This window comes from Centroberyx affinis, unplaced genomic scaffold (genome assembly GCF_046629955.1).
Source record: "Centroberyx affinis isolate AG114_WGS23_722 - 3 ecotype Tasmania unplaced genomic scaffold, CSIRO-AGI_Caff_v1 ptg001889l_1, whole genome shotgun sequence".
NCBI classification, from domain to species: domain Eukaryota; kingdom Metazoa; phylum Chordata; class Actinopteri; order Beryciformes; family Berycidae; genus Centroberyx; species Centroberyx affinis.
This window is the reverse complement of record NW_027280258.1, coordinates 46,428-62,447: the sequence shown is the minus strand read 5'-3', so window position 1 is coordinate 62,447 and position 16,020 is coordinate 46,428. Positions and strand designations below refer to the sequence as shown.

Below are 16,020 nucleotides of genomic sequence, written 5' to 3'. Positions count from 1 at the left end.
GACTTGAGTCCCCACCTCTGCCGTGGACCATGCTTGAAAACCACTGGTCTAGACTAAATGAAAGGTCTGATGTTCAGGTCTGATGTCATGATGTAGCCTACCTTGACCAGAACCCAAAATGTAAGTAATTTAGCCAGTTATTCAGCCCAACACCTTCAGGTCCAGTCAGATGTGGTCGGATACCATTTGGTCTGGGCATTAATATCAAGTGCAAGACTTCCTCTGAATTCCTTTGAATGTGTGAATGTTTTGCTGAGAATCCTGCTGTGCTGTTGTTTCCCCCAGGTCATCCACTGCAGCGGCTACCTGAAGATCCGTCAGTACATGATGGACATGGCGCTGTACGACTCGTGCTACCAGATCGTGGGTCTGGTGGCGGTCGGCCACTCCCTGCCTCCCAGTGGCATCACCGAGATCAAGCTCCACAGCAACATGTTCATGTTCCGCGCCAGCCTCGACTTCAAACTCATCTTCTTGGACTCCAGGTGAGATGGCTTAACGAGTGGGTGGGTGGACAGATGAAGAAGGTTGGGTGGATAAGATAGCATGAAACCTTAACGATCCCCGTGGGGAAATTTACGGTGGCCGAGACAAGCAATCGGCACTACATTATGGAAGCCCATTTCCGCCAGTGTGATGAAAAAAACGGTCCTGTAAGTCATTATAATGAGAGACTTTCTCAAAATAATGACTTAGTATCTCAAAATAATGACTTAGTATCTCAAAGATACTAACTCTATCTTGAGAAAGTTTTTCATTGTTTTGAGATACTAGGTCATTATTTTGAGAAAGTTTCTCATTATTTTGAGATACCAAGTCATCATTTTGAGAAAGTTTCTCATTATTTTGAGAAAGTTTCTCATTATTTTGAGATACCAAGTCATTATTTTGAGAAAGTTTCTCATTATTTTGAGATATTAAGTCATTATTTTGAGAAAGTTTCTCATTATTTTGAGATATTAAGTCATTATTTTGAGATACTAAGTCATTATTTTGAGATACTAAGTCATTATTTTGAGAAGGTTTCTCATTATTTTGAGATGCTAAGTCATTATTTTGAGATACTAAATCATTATTTTGAGATAATAAGTCATTATTTTGAGAAAGTTTCTAATTATTTTGAGATACTAAGTCATTATTTTGAGAAAGTTTCTCATTATTTGACATGTTTTTTTTTTTACAAACATTAAGTCTCCACCACAGCTGTGACAGTAAGACTGACCTTCCACTAACTGTCTGCCGCAAAATGGGCAAAACATTCTGATCTAGAAGTAAAACCTGAATAAATTAAATTCAAATCTAACTTTAAGGCTGTTTTAATAGGCTAAACTATAGTGTTTTATGTTCTTACATCTTTATTGCAGTGAAACAAACACTAATTTGGAACCTTAGTGTAATATTGCTGTCAGCATGAAAGCATGAAATGCGGGTGAATTGGAAAAAAATTAAATCGCAATTTAAGTAATTTCCGTTGTGGGTTTTTGTTGCGCGTTTGGTTAATGTAGTGTGTTCCATTGTTCCAGTGCATTGTTTTTGTTGCGCATAGTATTCCTTTGTTGCAGTGCGCTTTTTATTTGTTGCGAGCATTTCATTTATGAAGTGCAGATTGCCTGTCCCTGCCACTTTAGAAATTGGGTCATTGCAGCAGTAAAATAGTAATAGAATTCAACAGAGAAAAAAGAAAAATAGAAGATAAGCCAAAAATAGTAAATAAAATAATAAAAACAAAAGAAAAATGATAAAATAAAATATATACAATTTGCAGTTATATAAACACGTGCGGCTGACGATTCCAACACGCTGAGTAGACCGTATGTGTGGGGTATGGGGAAGTATGGGGAGTATGGGGAAAGAGTATGGATTACTGACATGTATGGATTTAACCCTCTGAACCCCTTACATTTCCCCTTAAGTAGCTTCAAAGTTAGAAAAAAGAAATGTCTATACTGTATGACAATGTCACATACATATTCTGTATCTGCTTGTTCTAACGCTTCGTTGAAGCTATAGCTGCTATATATATGTATATATTGAATGAAATATTCAAACCCAAGATGCCATTTTTTTATGGCTGCACAATTACAACAAATAGGAAATCTGTGTTGTGCATCATTTTACACACAGTTCCCTGTAATTCAGCAGTACATATTTGGAATCATTGGGATCTTCTGTGGATTGGGAAGTCCTGTGGATTTGAACAAAGCTTGGCCGCACAACAATTGTGCATGATGTTGTAATGATGATGATGATGATAATGATGATGGATCCACCGGTGGGACCAGCAGGGTGGGACAGGTTACAGTTTTGAATGCTTACTTAAATATGGATTACTAAACATGAAATGTGTGCCATAAATATAAGCATGTATAAACATGTTATGTTATGTTATAAAATATGCAATATACTGTATGTACAGTATGAAATAGTGGAACCATTGGTAACACTTTACAATAAGGGTACATAGGGTACATACATTTAATAGTCATCTTTATAAACTATTAAATAATGTATAAATTAACTATTAATGTATAAATTAATACCTTAGTTAACATGAACACCATTAGTAAATTATTACCAGACACATTATTTAACTGTTAATTAAGGGTTAGTTAATGCTTATTAAGCATTACCTTAATTAATGTACCCTTATTGTAAAGTGTTACCGAACCATTATGAAACGTATCATGGATGGATGGATGGGTGTGTGGGATTAGGTGAGTAGCAGACTTGAATATCCTGGGTGTTATGATGCAATTTACCACACCGATGTCAAAACCAATTGTTGACGTCAGTCTTGTCACCTCTTGCCGCCGTGTGGGAGACAGGGTGGCGGAGCTGACGGGCTACGAGCCTCAGGACCTGATAGAGAAGACTCTGTACCACCACGTCCACGGCTGTGATGTGTTCCATCTACGCTACGCTCACCATTTACGTGAGTCCCCCTCCACACCACAGTTACAAAGAGCAAACTGTATAACAAAGAGTATAACTGTATAATTCAGCTGCAATGCCAGTTTTTCCACTGCTTTGGTCCTTGCTGCAAAACCTCTCACCTCAGCGACAGTAAATCGGGTACGGTTTATGCCAGTGGTTCTCAACATGCGGTCCAGGGACCACCAGGGGTCCTTGAGGGGGTTCCAGGGGGTCCCCAGGAAACTGATGAATTGTTAAACTTCACCATAATTTCATTTACAAGAAGTTAACGCAATTAGAGAATGTAGAAGAATCACTGTTTTGATCCTAGTTTCACTGTTATCTCTCTACCTACAAAACAGATAGTCAAGGAATTCTGGACAAAATCATATCTAACACAAAAAATATCCTCAGATTTGGATCCAAGACAAAAAAATCTCATCAAATGGAGGTCCGTGGCCCTGATGTGGACTAAATTAGGGGTCCTTGATATGAAAAAGGTTGAGAATCACTGGTTTATACGGAAGCTAGCCCAACGGTACACATAAAAGTGGCCGCCGCTCCGACCATCCAGGAATGCTGATTTGAATGGGAAAGACCGTTCTATCCTTTCAAGTTCTGTGAATATAACTCATGCATATCGTGTGTGGTAACGCTCACCAAGTATGCCCTACACTCAGAAGCTGTTTTAAACAGTACTTTCAAATGTCGCCGGAGGGTCTGAATCATATCAAATGTTTTTAATGTTTTGTTTTTGGTCCTCTGAACCCAAAATAGAAGAGTTCAATAATGACTAAACCAACATTGGGAGAGCCAGTTTGTAGCATCAAAGCCTTAATCCCTTGTGAGCGTTAGGGTAAGAACATTCCGATGCAAAAGAACCCCTCTAAAACTGTATTCTAGTGATGAACTCAGAAAGCCATAACAGTAATGCACATGTTAAATCAATTACATGAGTTATATGATATGAAAACTATCAAGAAGTAGTTTGTGAAAATGTGAGAAAGGCTATAAAGAGCTACAGAAAGTACACCTATCTTTCATTGTTTTGATGAAGCCCTACAGTATAATAAACTGGGTTTCAACCTCACCTGTACACTTTATTAAACTTTTTATTAAATTATATTTCATCTAGATTTCTCAGTCTTTTTTTATGATCAACACTTTATTTGGTTTTTAGACAGACATAACAATCTTAAACAATGGGCAATTGTACAAACAGAGAAAAGAACTTAAATTAAATTTCCAATTAAAATATAATCTAAAAATAAGAAAATATTTCAATGAGATGTCATATCTACGCAGAAATAAATACCACGGGAATAAGAAAATGACACCACCAAACAACAAAATGGGCCCAGAAATGCAAGGTACACTGCATTACATTGCAGTTGCTTTTAACAGTGTTCATGTGTTTTAGGGTGGATTTTTCTTGTTTCTTTCATCCTGTCTTTCTACTCTTATATTTCCCATTCTCTTCCTCTTTCACCATGTTCTTTCTATTCCCTGTAGTGCTAGTGAAGGGGCAGGTCACCACTAAGTACTACCGCATGTTATCGAAGCATGGAGGTTGGGTGTGGGTGCAGAGCTACGCCACCATCGTCCACAACAGCCGCTCCTCCAGGCCTCACTGTATTGTCAGTGTGAACTACGTCCTCACGTGAGTCAGCGCCCTCCTGTCAGACACTGCTGATTAAAACCAAAGGTGTGGATCGCTAAATGATAGACTCTGTGTGTGTGTGTGTGTACAGTGACATAGAGTGCAAGGAGTTGCAGCTGTCTGAAGAGCAGAGTCGAGCCACAAAGCCTGGCCTCAGCCTGGCTTCCTCTCAGGACCACCGGAAACAACTTAAAACCAAAGCAGTGAAGATCAAGACCAAACTCAAAACAGCTCCTTATCCTCAGGTAGGACTTTAATTTGGTATGCAAATAGTATTTCCAGGTAAACAATAGGGAACGTTTTCACATAATAATGACAGAAAATGCGCCAAAGAGGATATTTCTTGAATATCTTAAGAATTTTGCAGAAAATGCAATTTTACAGTCCTGGCAACATTTGAACATTTGAAACATCCAATTCAGATTTTAAGAATTTTTCGACAGAAAACTGGAACATAGGACAGAGTACAATCAGTGTTTTAAACTAAGAACTGACTTGTTATGAAATCCCATAAAGAGATAAAGGCTAAGTTCATCCAATATGTGTCTGATTCAAACACTTGATTAAGTCTTTAAGATTCAATGTAAATGCTCGTAAATGTTCTATGCATTCAGGATATCTTTATTTCTGGTAATAAGTGTACTGTTTTCAATGTTTCTTTTAAAGTTGACATTTTACAGCATAAACGTACCATAAACGCATAGAAAGATGTCCACATTTACAAGAAAAACAAGTTGCGAAACTTTTATGATATTATGAAAGACCAAATGTTCAGATATCAGAAAGCGATTAAGGATGCAAGAGTGACATACTTCTCCAATCTGATACCTAAAAATTGTCAGAACTCAAAGGTACTATTCAAGGTGATTGACTCTGCTGTTAATAATTAACCCAGCTACACAATTGAAGCCTCTATAGAGAAGTGTGCGTTCTTGGTACTCAAAAAGTTAGAAAATAAACTCGACCAGATGATGTTGAAAAATTCTTCCGTTTAAAGGTATTTTGAACCATTTTCCTATTGCTTTAAGGAAACTGTCTCCCAAAAGGTGCTCTGTCTTCTTGGTGTTGTTCCCACAAAGTTACTCAAACATGTCTTTGACACAGTAGGTACTGGCATCTCTACACTGCCATTTTTATCTAAAGTTTTAGAAAAAGGAGTTCTTACTAGGTGAAATGGTGTTTATTTTTTTTAACCCGTGGGAATGAGATCTATCTCATGGCCACAACTTACTATCTTGCGGGAACAAGACCCTTAAGTTGTAGGAATAACTTAGCGCGCTTCATAGCGTGTGGGAACGAGATCATTATGTTTGGGACTGAGAAGTAGCCACCGGAAAACAAGTCTGGAGAACAAGGCCTGAAGAGTGAGACACAGAAATGGGGGGCAAGAGGGGGCGCTGTTTAATTCAATAATAATACTAGTAAACTTCATTTATATAGACAGTATGTTCAAAGACCATTTTACTAATCGAACGTCCTGTCTGGAATAACTTCACCTTCCTATTCCTGCTACGAAAGCTCCAACAAGCTCATCTTCCTCCTTATCCTTTTTTCTCCCAGCATTTTCCCCAAGATTTTTATTCTAGCGCGAGTAAACAGGTTTACATAATGTCACCAAATGGTACAGTAATGTGGAAATAATAACGCAGATATCGGATCATAAATTAGACCTGCTCATGTGCTCACAATATATATAGCGAAGCGTTGACTTGTAGGTGCTTCTCAGTCCCAAACATAATCATCTCATTCCCACGCCTTACTAAGTCGTTCCTACATCATAAGGATCTCCTTCCCACGAGTTAGTGAGCTGTGGCCATGAGTTAAAATAAAAAATAAAAAACATAATTTCACCTCGGGGGCTCCGTACACGGTACAAATACAATTAAGCGGCCAATATCTGAGAATCGCTTTGCCTCCTGTGTGCAGGGGAATACATTTCTCTGCTTCTCCAAAAGGAGAGAAGCGAAGTTTGCTTTCAATCAGTGGTGGTTACCTAGATACTAGATACTTACCATGATACCTGTCACCAGGTGTCATGCTGTCATAACTACACACATGGATTAGCTGGACCACATGCGACAACAACACGGCGAACACTCAAAAGTTGAGGTGATCAACTCTGGTGAAACTCCCCGCTGGCCTGCAGTTCCACGAGATCGAGCTTCACTCCGCCTAGACAAAGCTGGCGAAATTCCGCTCACTGCCCTCCTCATTGAATATGAATAGCACACTTGTGAAAGTGCGGACCGTGTATTTGTCCCATTATTCTTCACAGATCTAGAAAAGGTCATCCTTAATGTATTTTGGACTCAAGAATAAATGTGATTGATTCTTACTGTCTTCAGTCTAGACTCAAGACTAAAGGTGATTGATTCTGACTTTTCTCAGTCTAGACTCAAGACTAAATGTGATTGATTCTGACTGTCTTCAGTCTAGACTCAAGACTAAAGGTGATTGATTCTTACTGTCTTCAGTCTAGACTCAAGACTAAAGGTGATTGATTCTGACTTTTCTCAGTCTAGACTCAAGACTAAAGGTGATTGATTCTGACTGTCTTCAGTCTAGACTCAAGACTAAAGGTGATTGATTCTGACTGTCCATTAGTCTAGACTCAAGACTAAAGGTGATTGATTCTGACTTTTCTCAGTCTAGACTCAAGACTAAAGGTGATTGATTCTGACTGTCCATTAGTCTAGACTTAAGACTAAAGGTGATTGATTCTGACTGTCCATTAGTCTAGACTCAAGACTAAAGGTGATTGATTCTGACTGTCTTCAGTCTAGACTCAAGACTAAAGGTGATTGATTCTGACTGTCCATTAGTCTAGACTCAAGACTAAAGGTGATTGATTCTTACTGTCTTCAGTCTAGACTCAAGACTAAAGGTGATTGATTCTGACTTTTCTCAGTCTAGACTCAAGACTAAAGGTGATTGATTCTGACTTTTCTCAGTCTAGACTCAAGACTAAAGGTGATTGATTCTGACTGTCCTCAGTCTAGACTCAAGACTAGCTCACTAACTCAAGCGAGAACAAACTACAGGAAACAACAAAGACAACAACAAACTCAGCTTTCCCCTACTATCCCTGCCCCTCTCTCTCTCTCTCTCTCTCTCTCTCTCTCTCCCACACACACATGCACACATACACACACATGCACATCCAGGCTATCCAAACTTGAAACAAATGTTATCAATCAGCAAGCTAACAATAATAGAGGCTTCGCAGTTATATCACAAAACATGAAACAATGCTCTGCGGCAAAGAGCAGCTGTTCAAAGTGCAATTGTGAGAAGATGCCTTCCTCCATGGACATACGAAATACTAATATATCCAAAAAATAATAATCAAACAGTGTGATTTTGGGCCCAGATTAGGCCCATCTGCGTATGTGTGACTCTCCTCAAGCCCCCAGCACCCGGTTGAGGCACAGGCTGGCTAGAGAAACCAGCCAGTATATGTTGCACGTCTAATGTGCTTTGAAAAGCTTCATGAAGTCGCTCTCCATCTTCTCTGCCGTGGGTCTACATATGATATTTTGTATGTAAGGGTTGACTATATTTGTGGCGCTAACTTAGGTAATGCTTCACTGTGCATGAGTAGTACTGGGCAGTTATACTGATATATACCTCGTTTACTTATTCTATTATTTACTTTAACCATTTACTCTTGAGGTGACATTATGAATGTGAGAGTTTGTTCTTTTGTGTGGACCCCAGAATAGTTGCTACTGCGGTAATATCTAATGGGGATCCTGAATAAAACAATAAAAAAAAAAACAATATTGATAATGCTTTCTTGGCTAGGTCTCTCTTGAAACAGATTTTTCATCTCAGTGGGAATATCTGTTAAAAGTTTCATAATTTAAGAAATTCTAAACTCAAAGCAGGCTTGCGATACAGACTCAGGTGTGATACTGTGTATCAGTGTTGGTTGCTTCCTAACGAGGCCTCAGCACACCTAATTTACACTTCATATTTTTCCATCATTTAACCATCACATTTAACCATCATTATCACTGTTGTTTTGTTTTTGGACACCAGCAGTCCAGCAGCTCATTCCAGCCAGACAAGCCCAGTTGCTCTCCACAGAGGGGGTTGTGGAAGGAGAGCCCCCCCTATCCGGTCACCCCTTGCAGGGAGCAGAGCTCCAGCTCCACCCCCGAGGCAGGCCAGGTGTCCTGCGGCGCCCCCTACAGCCTGACCTTCCCCTACACCTACAGCCATCTGCATCTAGAAGCTCAGACCAGGCTCCCCGGCTCGGCCGCCTCCTCTCAGCTGGCTCAGCAGCTCATCAGCTCCCTGCAGGGAAGAGGACCTGTTGGCTGGAGCATCAGCAGCCCCAAGACCCAGGACACCCTCAGCCCCCCAGCACCCGACACATACACAGGTAGCCTCTTTCCCTGGAGGAGTTTAACTTAAGGTGCTACTAGATAGATTAGCTTCAGCTAAATATCAAACAACACTCTTACCAATCTCTTGGAATAGTAGCTTGTTGATAGTTTGTATAGATACACAGAAAAATAAAGGTGTGAACTGGAACCGAAAATGGTTCTTCGGAGTGATGCCATAGAAGAACCATTACTGGTTTCACAAAGAACCTTTCAAGAACCTTTTAATACCCCAAATAACCATATTTATTGTGGTAGGTGATGGCATAAATGTAGAAAATAACCAAACCCCTCCATAATATTGTGCAGCTGCAAATGAGGCGGTAACACTTTACAATAAGGGTCACTAAGTTATGGGTTAGTTAATGCTTAATAAGGGTTAGTTAACTAACCCTTAATTAACAGTTAACTAATGTGTAATTTACTAATGGTTTTCATGTTAACTAAGGTATTTATACATTATTTAAGTTTATAAAAATGACTATTAAATAATGTATAAATTAATACCTTAGTTAACATGAACACCATTAGTAAATGATTACCAGACACATTAGTTAACTGTTAATTAAGGGTTAGTTAATGCTTATTAAGCATTAAGCATTATTATTAAGCATTAACTAACGCTAATTAATGCACCCTTATTGTAAAGTGTTGCCAATGAGGCTATACAAGGGCAGATAAACAAAAACACAATGCAGGAGCGCAGAAATGGATCTTGAAAGGTTCTTTGTGGAACCAGAAATGCTTCTTCTATGGCATCACTCCGAAGAACCATTTTCAGTTATATATAAATATATTTAGATCAAGTGCATGTAGGCTGCTGTATTGTAATTTCAGAAAGCAATGTTCCGAAATTCTCATCATGTTGAACAGGGTTAGTGAGTGCTGTGACAGTACTTTTCCCTCACTGGCGTTCGATCAGAAATATTGATCTTAACCCTACTCATGTGATTATACCTCAGGTGTTTTTAGCCTTAGCTCTGACGTAGTGTTATAGATTCTCACTGTGAGGTTTGTTTTCTCCGTCAGGCCCGGCGCTGGCAGCTAACCGGCGGCCCCCCGATGAGCCCCACCACGACGTTTTCTCCAGCAGCGCCGCCCCGTGCCCCAACAGCAGGTTCAAGGAGGAACCCTACGAACATTACACGCTCGTCCACGGCAAGGCGTCGGACGCTTGCCCCCGCTCCCACCCCCGCCCCCACCCCCACCCCCAGGCCGCCAAGGACAGCAAGCTGCCGTTCGGCCAGGACGTCCGCTACAAGGCCGTCAGAGGCGGCGAGGGGCCTCGGGGCGACAAGGCCCCGGCCTGCCCCCTGCTCAGCGGCCTCGTGCTGGGTAAGGGCGAACAGGCCGGCTCCCTGCACCAGCCTCTCCCCATGCAGGTGGTGCTGGAGCAGAGGAGGAGGCTGTGCATGACGGAGGCTCCTTACGGCCACGCGGCCCCCGGATATCCACAGCCCGAGTCGGAGGAGGAGGACAGGAAAATGTGGATAGGCATGGGGGTCGGGGTGGGGGTCGGGGTGGGGCTGCCGGCCCAAGCCCCGTACGTGTCGCTGAACTTTCACCAAGTCCTGGGCAAACACGGTTCCCTCAAAGCCCCCCCGTACGCCGCGCTGAGCCATTTAACGGACAGCTACGGTTACCACGGTAACGAGATGGCCTCGTACAGCTGTAACAGCCAAAGCCCCGCCTCCAGCCCCTCCCCCGAAAGCCACAGGGAGATCCCGCATTACATCGGCACATCTGTCATCATCACCAACGAGAGGTGACCCAGGGTTCGAGCTAGAAACCTCAGAGACTGTTTAGCTCCGACTCAAATCCAGACACACAGCGGCTTCATGTGGAACACTTTCACCTTCACATTTGTTGGTTTGTATAAAAATGAATGCCAAACTCCTCAAAAGAGAGGCCAATAATTTCAGTTCTGAATATATTATATTTTCGCAATCTATTCCTTTAGTCAATATAGTATGACTAAATGGGACATTACAGTTGACAGCTATTTCTTCTCCTAAGATGTCAAACATCTTTCACCCATACAATGTAAATCCTAATGCTATATTTATGTAATATGGCTTTTGCAGAAATTGTGCATATGCAGTATTCAGTACATTTTTAGAAAAAAAAAAAAAAGCTGTATTATTCAACCCAATCCAAACTTCGGGCTCAGACCTCATATCCTATAATTTGAGCCTCATTTTGTACTCATGCCAAATAATTTTGCTATACATTTAAAGTGATATTTCCCTGATAAAACATTTTCGTATGGAAAAACTTGGAAAAAATTTCTGAAGCGTTTATATTCAGTACTGGCAAATTGGAAATGTGAGTGTGTGATGTTACTGCGAATATCTGAGACAAAAAAACATGAGGCTAATTTTGGAAATCGCATCTTTCACGGAATGTAACATGAGTAAAAATTATTAACGTGCACTACAATAGCTTAAAAAATAATTATGTTTCAATGCTCCTATGTTTAAATCAAAAAGAGTACAGAGAAAGTAGTAAGCATGCCATAATCAAACCTGTACATTTAAACAGGGAAACAGAATTCATAATGAGAATGCTGTCAAATTTCAACAATTAAGTATCTTTTTCTTGTCTTTAGGGAGATCTGTGGTCATAAGGAATATGTTGTAATATTTAAAGGCATAGAACTGATGCTTTGGGGTCAATGACCTACTATGTATGGCAACAGTGATGATGAAAGTCCTTGACATACTTGATATATACTTACTAATATTGGATAAAGTATGATTTTAAGCAGTACGAGTGCAATTCATTACAAAATATGATGTTCCCAGTGTTCTCCTTCACTCATGTCAGAGTCCAAAACATCACATTGACAGTAACCGTAGGTAGATCCTTGTGAGACAATAAAGCTATCCATCTATATATATAAACATATTGCTTATGACCACATTTTAATAGGTGAAACAGGTTAAATATTGGTATGTTTGTACTGATCTCCATAGGGACGTTTTCTTTTCACTTGCCCTCCTCCAAAGGTCAGAGGCAAAAACAAACGGTTGCAATGGACAAACTGACATCAAGTCAGCAAGATTTCACCAGGTAGACTGTATAAAGTCCATAAATAATGATCAGAGCTGGAATGTATATATTTATTCTGGTGCAAAACCTTGTAGCTTGCTTATTTATGATGAAAAACTAGAGGAAAAAGTCAACAACATTGGGGGAAATTAAATGGAATATCAAGCAGGATAGATTGTTTTCAATTTCAATAAATGATTTATAAGCTTTTCCCTGCCAAACGTGTTATCAAATGTTATTTTCAAGCCCACTCTATTTATTATTTAAGCATACATTTGTATTGCATAATTTGAAAGATGTTGGTTTTAATTATTTCCAACAGTTGTTAACATTTCTATATTTTCAACTATAGTTATTACAAAATGATCACATCATCATGCCTGAAATTTGGCTCAGTTGGTCAGGCAGTATGATTTTTTAGGAATTTAGGAATATTACACATATTTCACATTTCTCTATGAAGATGTTTCATACACATCATGTCAGCATTCTAGAGGCTTCAGTTCACCAGAACCTCAGATATTGCAAACTATCAGCGAATAATGGAATTTGGGATCAAAACTGCAAAACGTGCTCATATCATATTTTAGTATAAATGGAGAGCAATTGGCAATATTATAAAGCCAATGTTGTCACTTACCAACTGTATAGTAACTGAAGTCAAAATGATTTTTTGACAATATAGGTTGAATATTTTGAAAAGATGGGTAACTTCTGCCACTGCCATCAGTCATGCAGTGTGTCACAACATGTCAAATTATGTTGCTGGTGATGAACTGAATAAAACTGTTGGTTACATATGTGACCTTCATTCTCTGAAGCATCTTACCTAGCTGGCTTATCAGGGCTTGGTGCCAGCGGAGCCCTGATCCCACTTTCTACTTACAACCTAAAATAAATATGAGGCAGCCTGGCTAAGCTATACAATCCTTCTCAACTGGGATTGGCCTAAACAGCACTAAAGACATTGCAATTCTATGAGTGGACACTTAATGGTTGCTCTAATCCTCAGCAACTGTAAGGCTCAGGAAAGGCGACCACTATTTTAGTAAGAGAAATTTGAGCAAAACAAGGTTGGCAAAGCAAATTTAACGGTTGCTCTCACCTGCAGAGTAACCTTGTCCTATTCATGCATGGCCTTCTGGGGAAGGGAAAGGGAGGATGAAAGGAAGAGAGCTCAGTGCCTTAAAGCAGTGGTTCTCAACCTTTTCATATCAAGGACCCCTAATTTAGTCCACATTTGGGCCCCGGACCCCCATTTGATGAGATTTTGACTCCCGAAGTCAACTCTGAGAATATTTTTATTGTTAGATCAGATTTTGTCCAGAATTCCATGACTATCTGTGTTGTAGGTGTAGAGATAACAGAGAAACTATGATCAAAATAGTCATTCTTCTACATTCTATAACTGTGTTAACTTCTTGTAAATGAAATAATGCTGAAGTTTAACAATTCATCAATTTGCTGGGGACCCCCTGGAACTCCCTCAAGGACCCCTGGTGGTCCCCGGACCCCACGTTGAGAACCACTGTTCTACTCAACTCATGACAACAAAAACGAAAGAAAAAGCCCATTTCGGGACTGAGAAGTAGCTGCTGCTTCCACCGTAAAGGAGTTATAGTAGTGTCAAGAAAATCTGGTTTTCCTCATTAATATGTAAATGTATGCAGCAAGGTGTTCTACAGTCGAATTAGAGTTGCAGCCATAGTTACCTCAGAGTTCACTAGTCAGTACAGTATGGAAGCCCGTTTCTGCCACCTGTAAAAAGAAATCCGGCACAAAACTTTTTTTTTCCATCATCAAGTGAGATTATTTCTCAATATTATGACTTAGTATCTCATCCTTCGGAAGCCCATTGCATTCACCGAAGAAAAAAAATCGAGATGGTTTCTCATAATTATGACTTCCGTATCTCATAATTATGACTTAATATCTCATAATTATGACTTCCGTATCTCATAATTATGACTTAGCATCTCATAATTATGACTTAGGATCTCATAATTATGAGATAAAGATCTCATAAATATGACGTAGCATCTCATAATTATGAGATGCAGTCATACTATTGAGAAAAAAATGTCACTTGATGGAAAAAAAAAAAAAATGTGCCAGATTTTTTTTTAAAAGTGGCGGAAACAGGCTTCCATAATACAGCCTTTTCTCAGTTTTTGTGCACTTAAGAAACCAAATTTTGCCATAGCAAATTCTGAAACCCAGACTGAGGATGATAACACACTGGCCTGGAATGGCAGCCACACTCAAGTCAAATGTATTCATAAACCATCGGGTCTGTCACAAAGTGTTTTACACAACATCAGGGCATATGTACGGATGAAAACGAGGGAGAGAACTAACACATAATGCATTAGTGAGTGTGCATAAGAGCACTGGGCAACACCATCTCATCCTGAAGGAATATATAGAGTCAATTACCGGCAAGAGGAGCTAAAAGGCCCTTTAAGCAGGGAAGGAAAGGAAGGAAAAATACGGCTGGTGGAGTTGGAGTTGCGGGACATTGCAAGCTGTCCTAAATAAACGGGTCTTGAGTCTGGACTTAACCACTGAGCCGGTATCCGATTCCCTGGCAACGGCTGTGTTCTGTTGAATATAACGGAATGACCAAGCGGAATTCAAGTAGCTTCATAGGGAATAAATAAATCGTTGTATAAATCGTTGACGCATTGTAAATCTCATCAGGTCTGAGCAGCAGTTCCAGAAAAGGCAGTTCTACGTGGCACTTTCAGTATTCAGTATTCCAGCTTTTAAAAGTAGCCCATGTAATATTTGTTATTTCTAATATAGCTGAGAAGCGGTGTTAATAACAAGAGAAAAGCTATTTTTTTTCACATAGTCTATGCTGCTTTTTTTTTTACAAGCCCACCTGCCATGTACTTGTCCATAATATTAGACCTAGAACAGTGTGTAAAATGCATTACTTCTACTCCAGTGATTCTCCACCTTTTTCATATCAAGGACCTCCATTTAATGAGATTTTGTCTCTCAGATCCAAATCTGAGAATATTTTTATTGTCAGATATGATTTTGTCCAGAATTCCATGACTATCTGTATTGTAGGTAGAGAGATAACAGATAAACTATGATCAAAATAGTCATTCTTCTACATTCTCTAATTGTGTTAACTTCTTGTAAATGAAATAATGGTGAAGTTTAACAATTCATCAGTTTGCTGGGGACCCCCTGGAACCCCCTCAAGGACCCCTGGTGGTCCCCGGACCCCACGTTGAGAACCACTGTTCTACTCGACTCATGAACGGGAACTGCAACTATTTTAACAAGAAAATTCTGGTTCCAAAAGTTCACTATTTAAATCAAGATGCACCCTATAAATAAGAACCACATGATGAATCATAATGATATGAATAACAGCATATTTAGTGAGCCTGAATGAATGATTACATATTATGATGGCAGCCATGAACCGCATCCGCAGAAAATGCCTGTGTGATCTGGTTAGAGGCTAGGTAAGTATTTTGTGGATTGTCAGGGATTATCATAAGTAGGGGAGACCGGGGATGATTGTAACACATTTTTCTCAGTCCCTATAACTCTGAGTGTTTTGGTGTTAGATCTCTCAAAATTATATATTATAATATCACAGACTTCATGAATTGATGTCAAATACAAGAAGTGCCATTGTTACAACCTACCCCAATACCAGGGTGAGTTGTGACACTAGCTGGGGTAAGTCGTAACAACAACAACAGTAAAGAAGTAAAGAAGAAGAAGAATTTTTAACTTCAACGATATCAGTGCTAATCAAAATATAAACTTTCTTACCTCAAAATCATTTTTTTGGCTGTAAAATCTGCATTTTTGCAGCCATGAAACTGCACATGTAAAATCAGGAAGGAAGTGGGTGTGTACAGTAGTGATCATGTGACTCTAGCTTATCCCTGTTAGGTGGAAATGGTGCTGTTACAACTAACCCCATGTTACAACCATCCCCGGTCTCCCCTACGTTTTACTATTTTAAAATCACACTGA

At 39.7% G+C, this 16,020-nt stretch overlaps 1 protein-coding gene across 1 annotated transcript in view; it reads left to right on the top strand.

Moving 5' to 3' along the window:
* The window catches only part of LOC139653187 (single-minded homolog 2-like), a 31,431-nt gene extending 20,701 nt beyond the window's left edge, over positions 1-10,730 (top strand). The window contains 6 exon segments of the mRNA XM_071530162.1: positions 286-485; positions 2,826-2,932; positions 4,426-4,573; positions 4,665-4,818; positions 8,618-8,981; positions 9,991-10,730. Of these exon segments, the coding sequence (XP_071386263.1) occupies positions 286-485; positions 2,826-2,932; positions 4,426-4,573; positions 4,665-4,818; positions 8,618-8,981; positions 9,991-10,730 (1,713 nt within the window).
* The last annotated feature ends 5,290 nt before the right edge of the window (positions 10,731-16,020 follow it).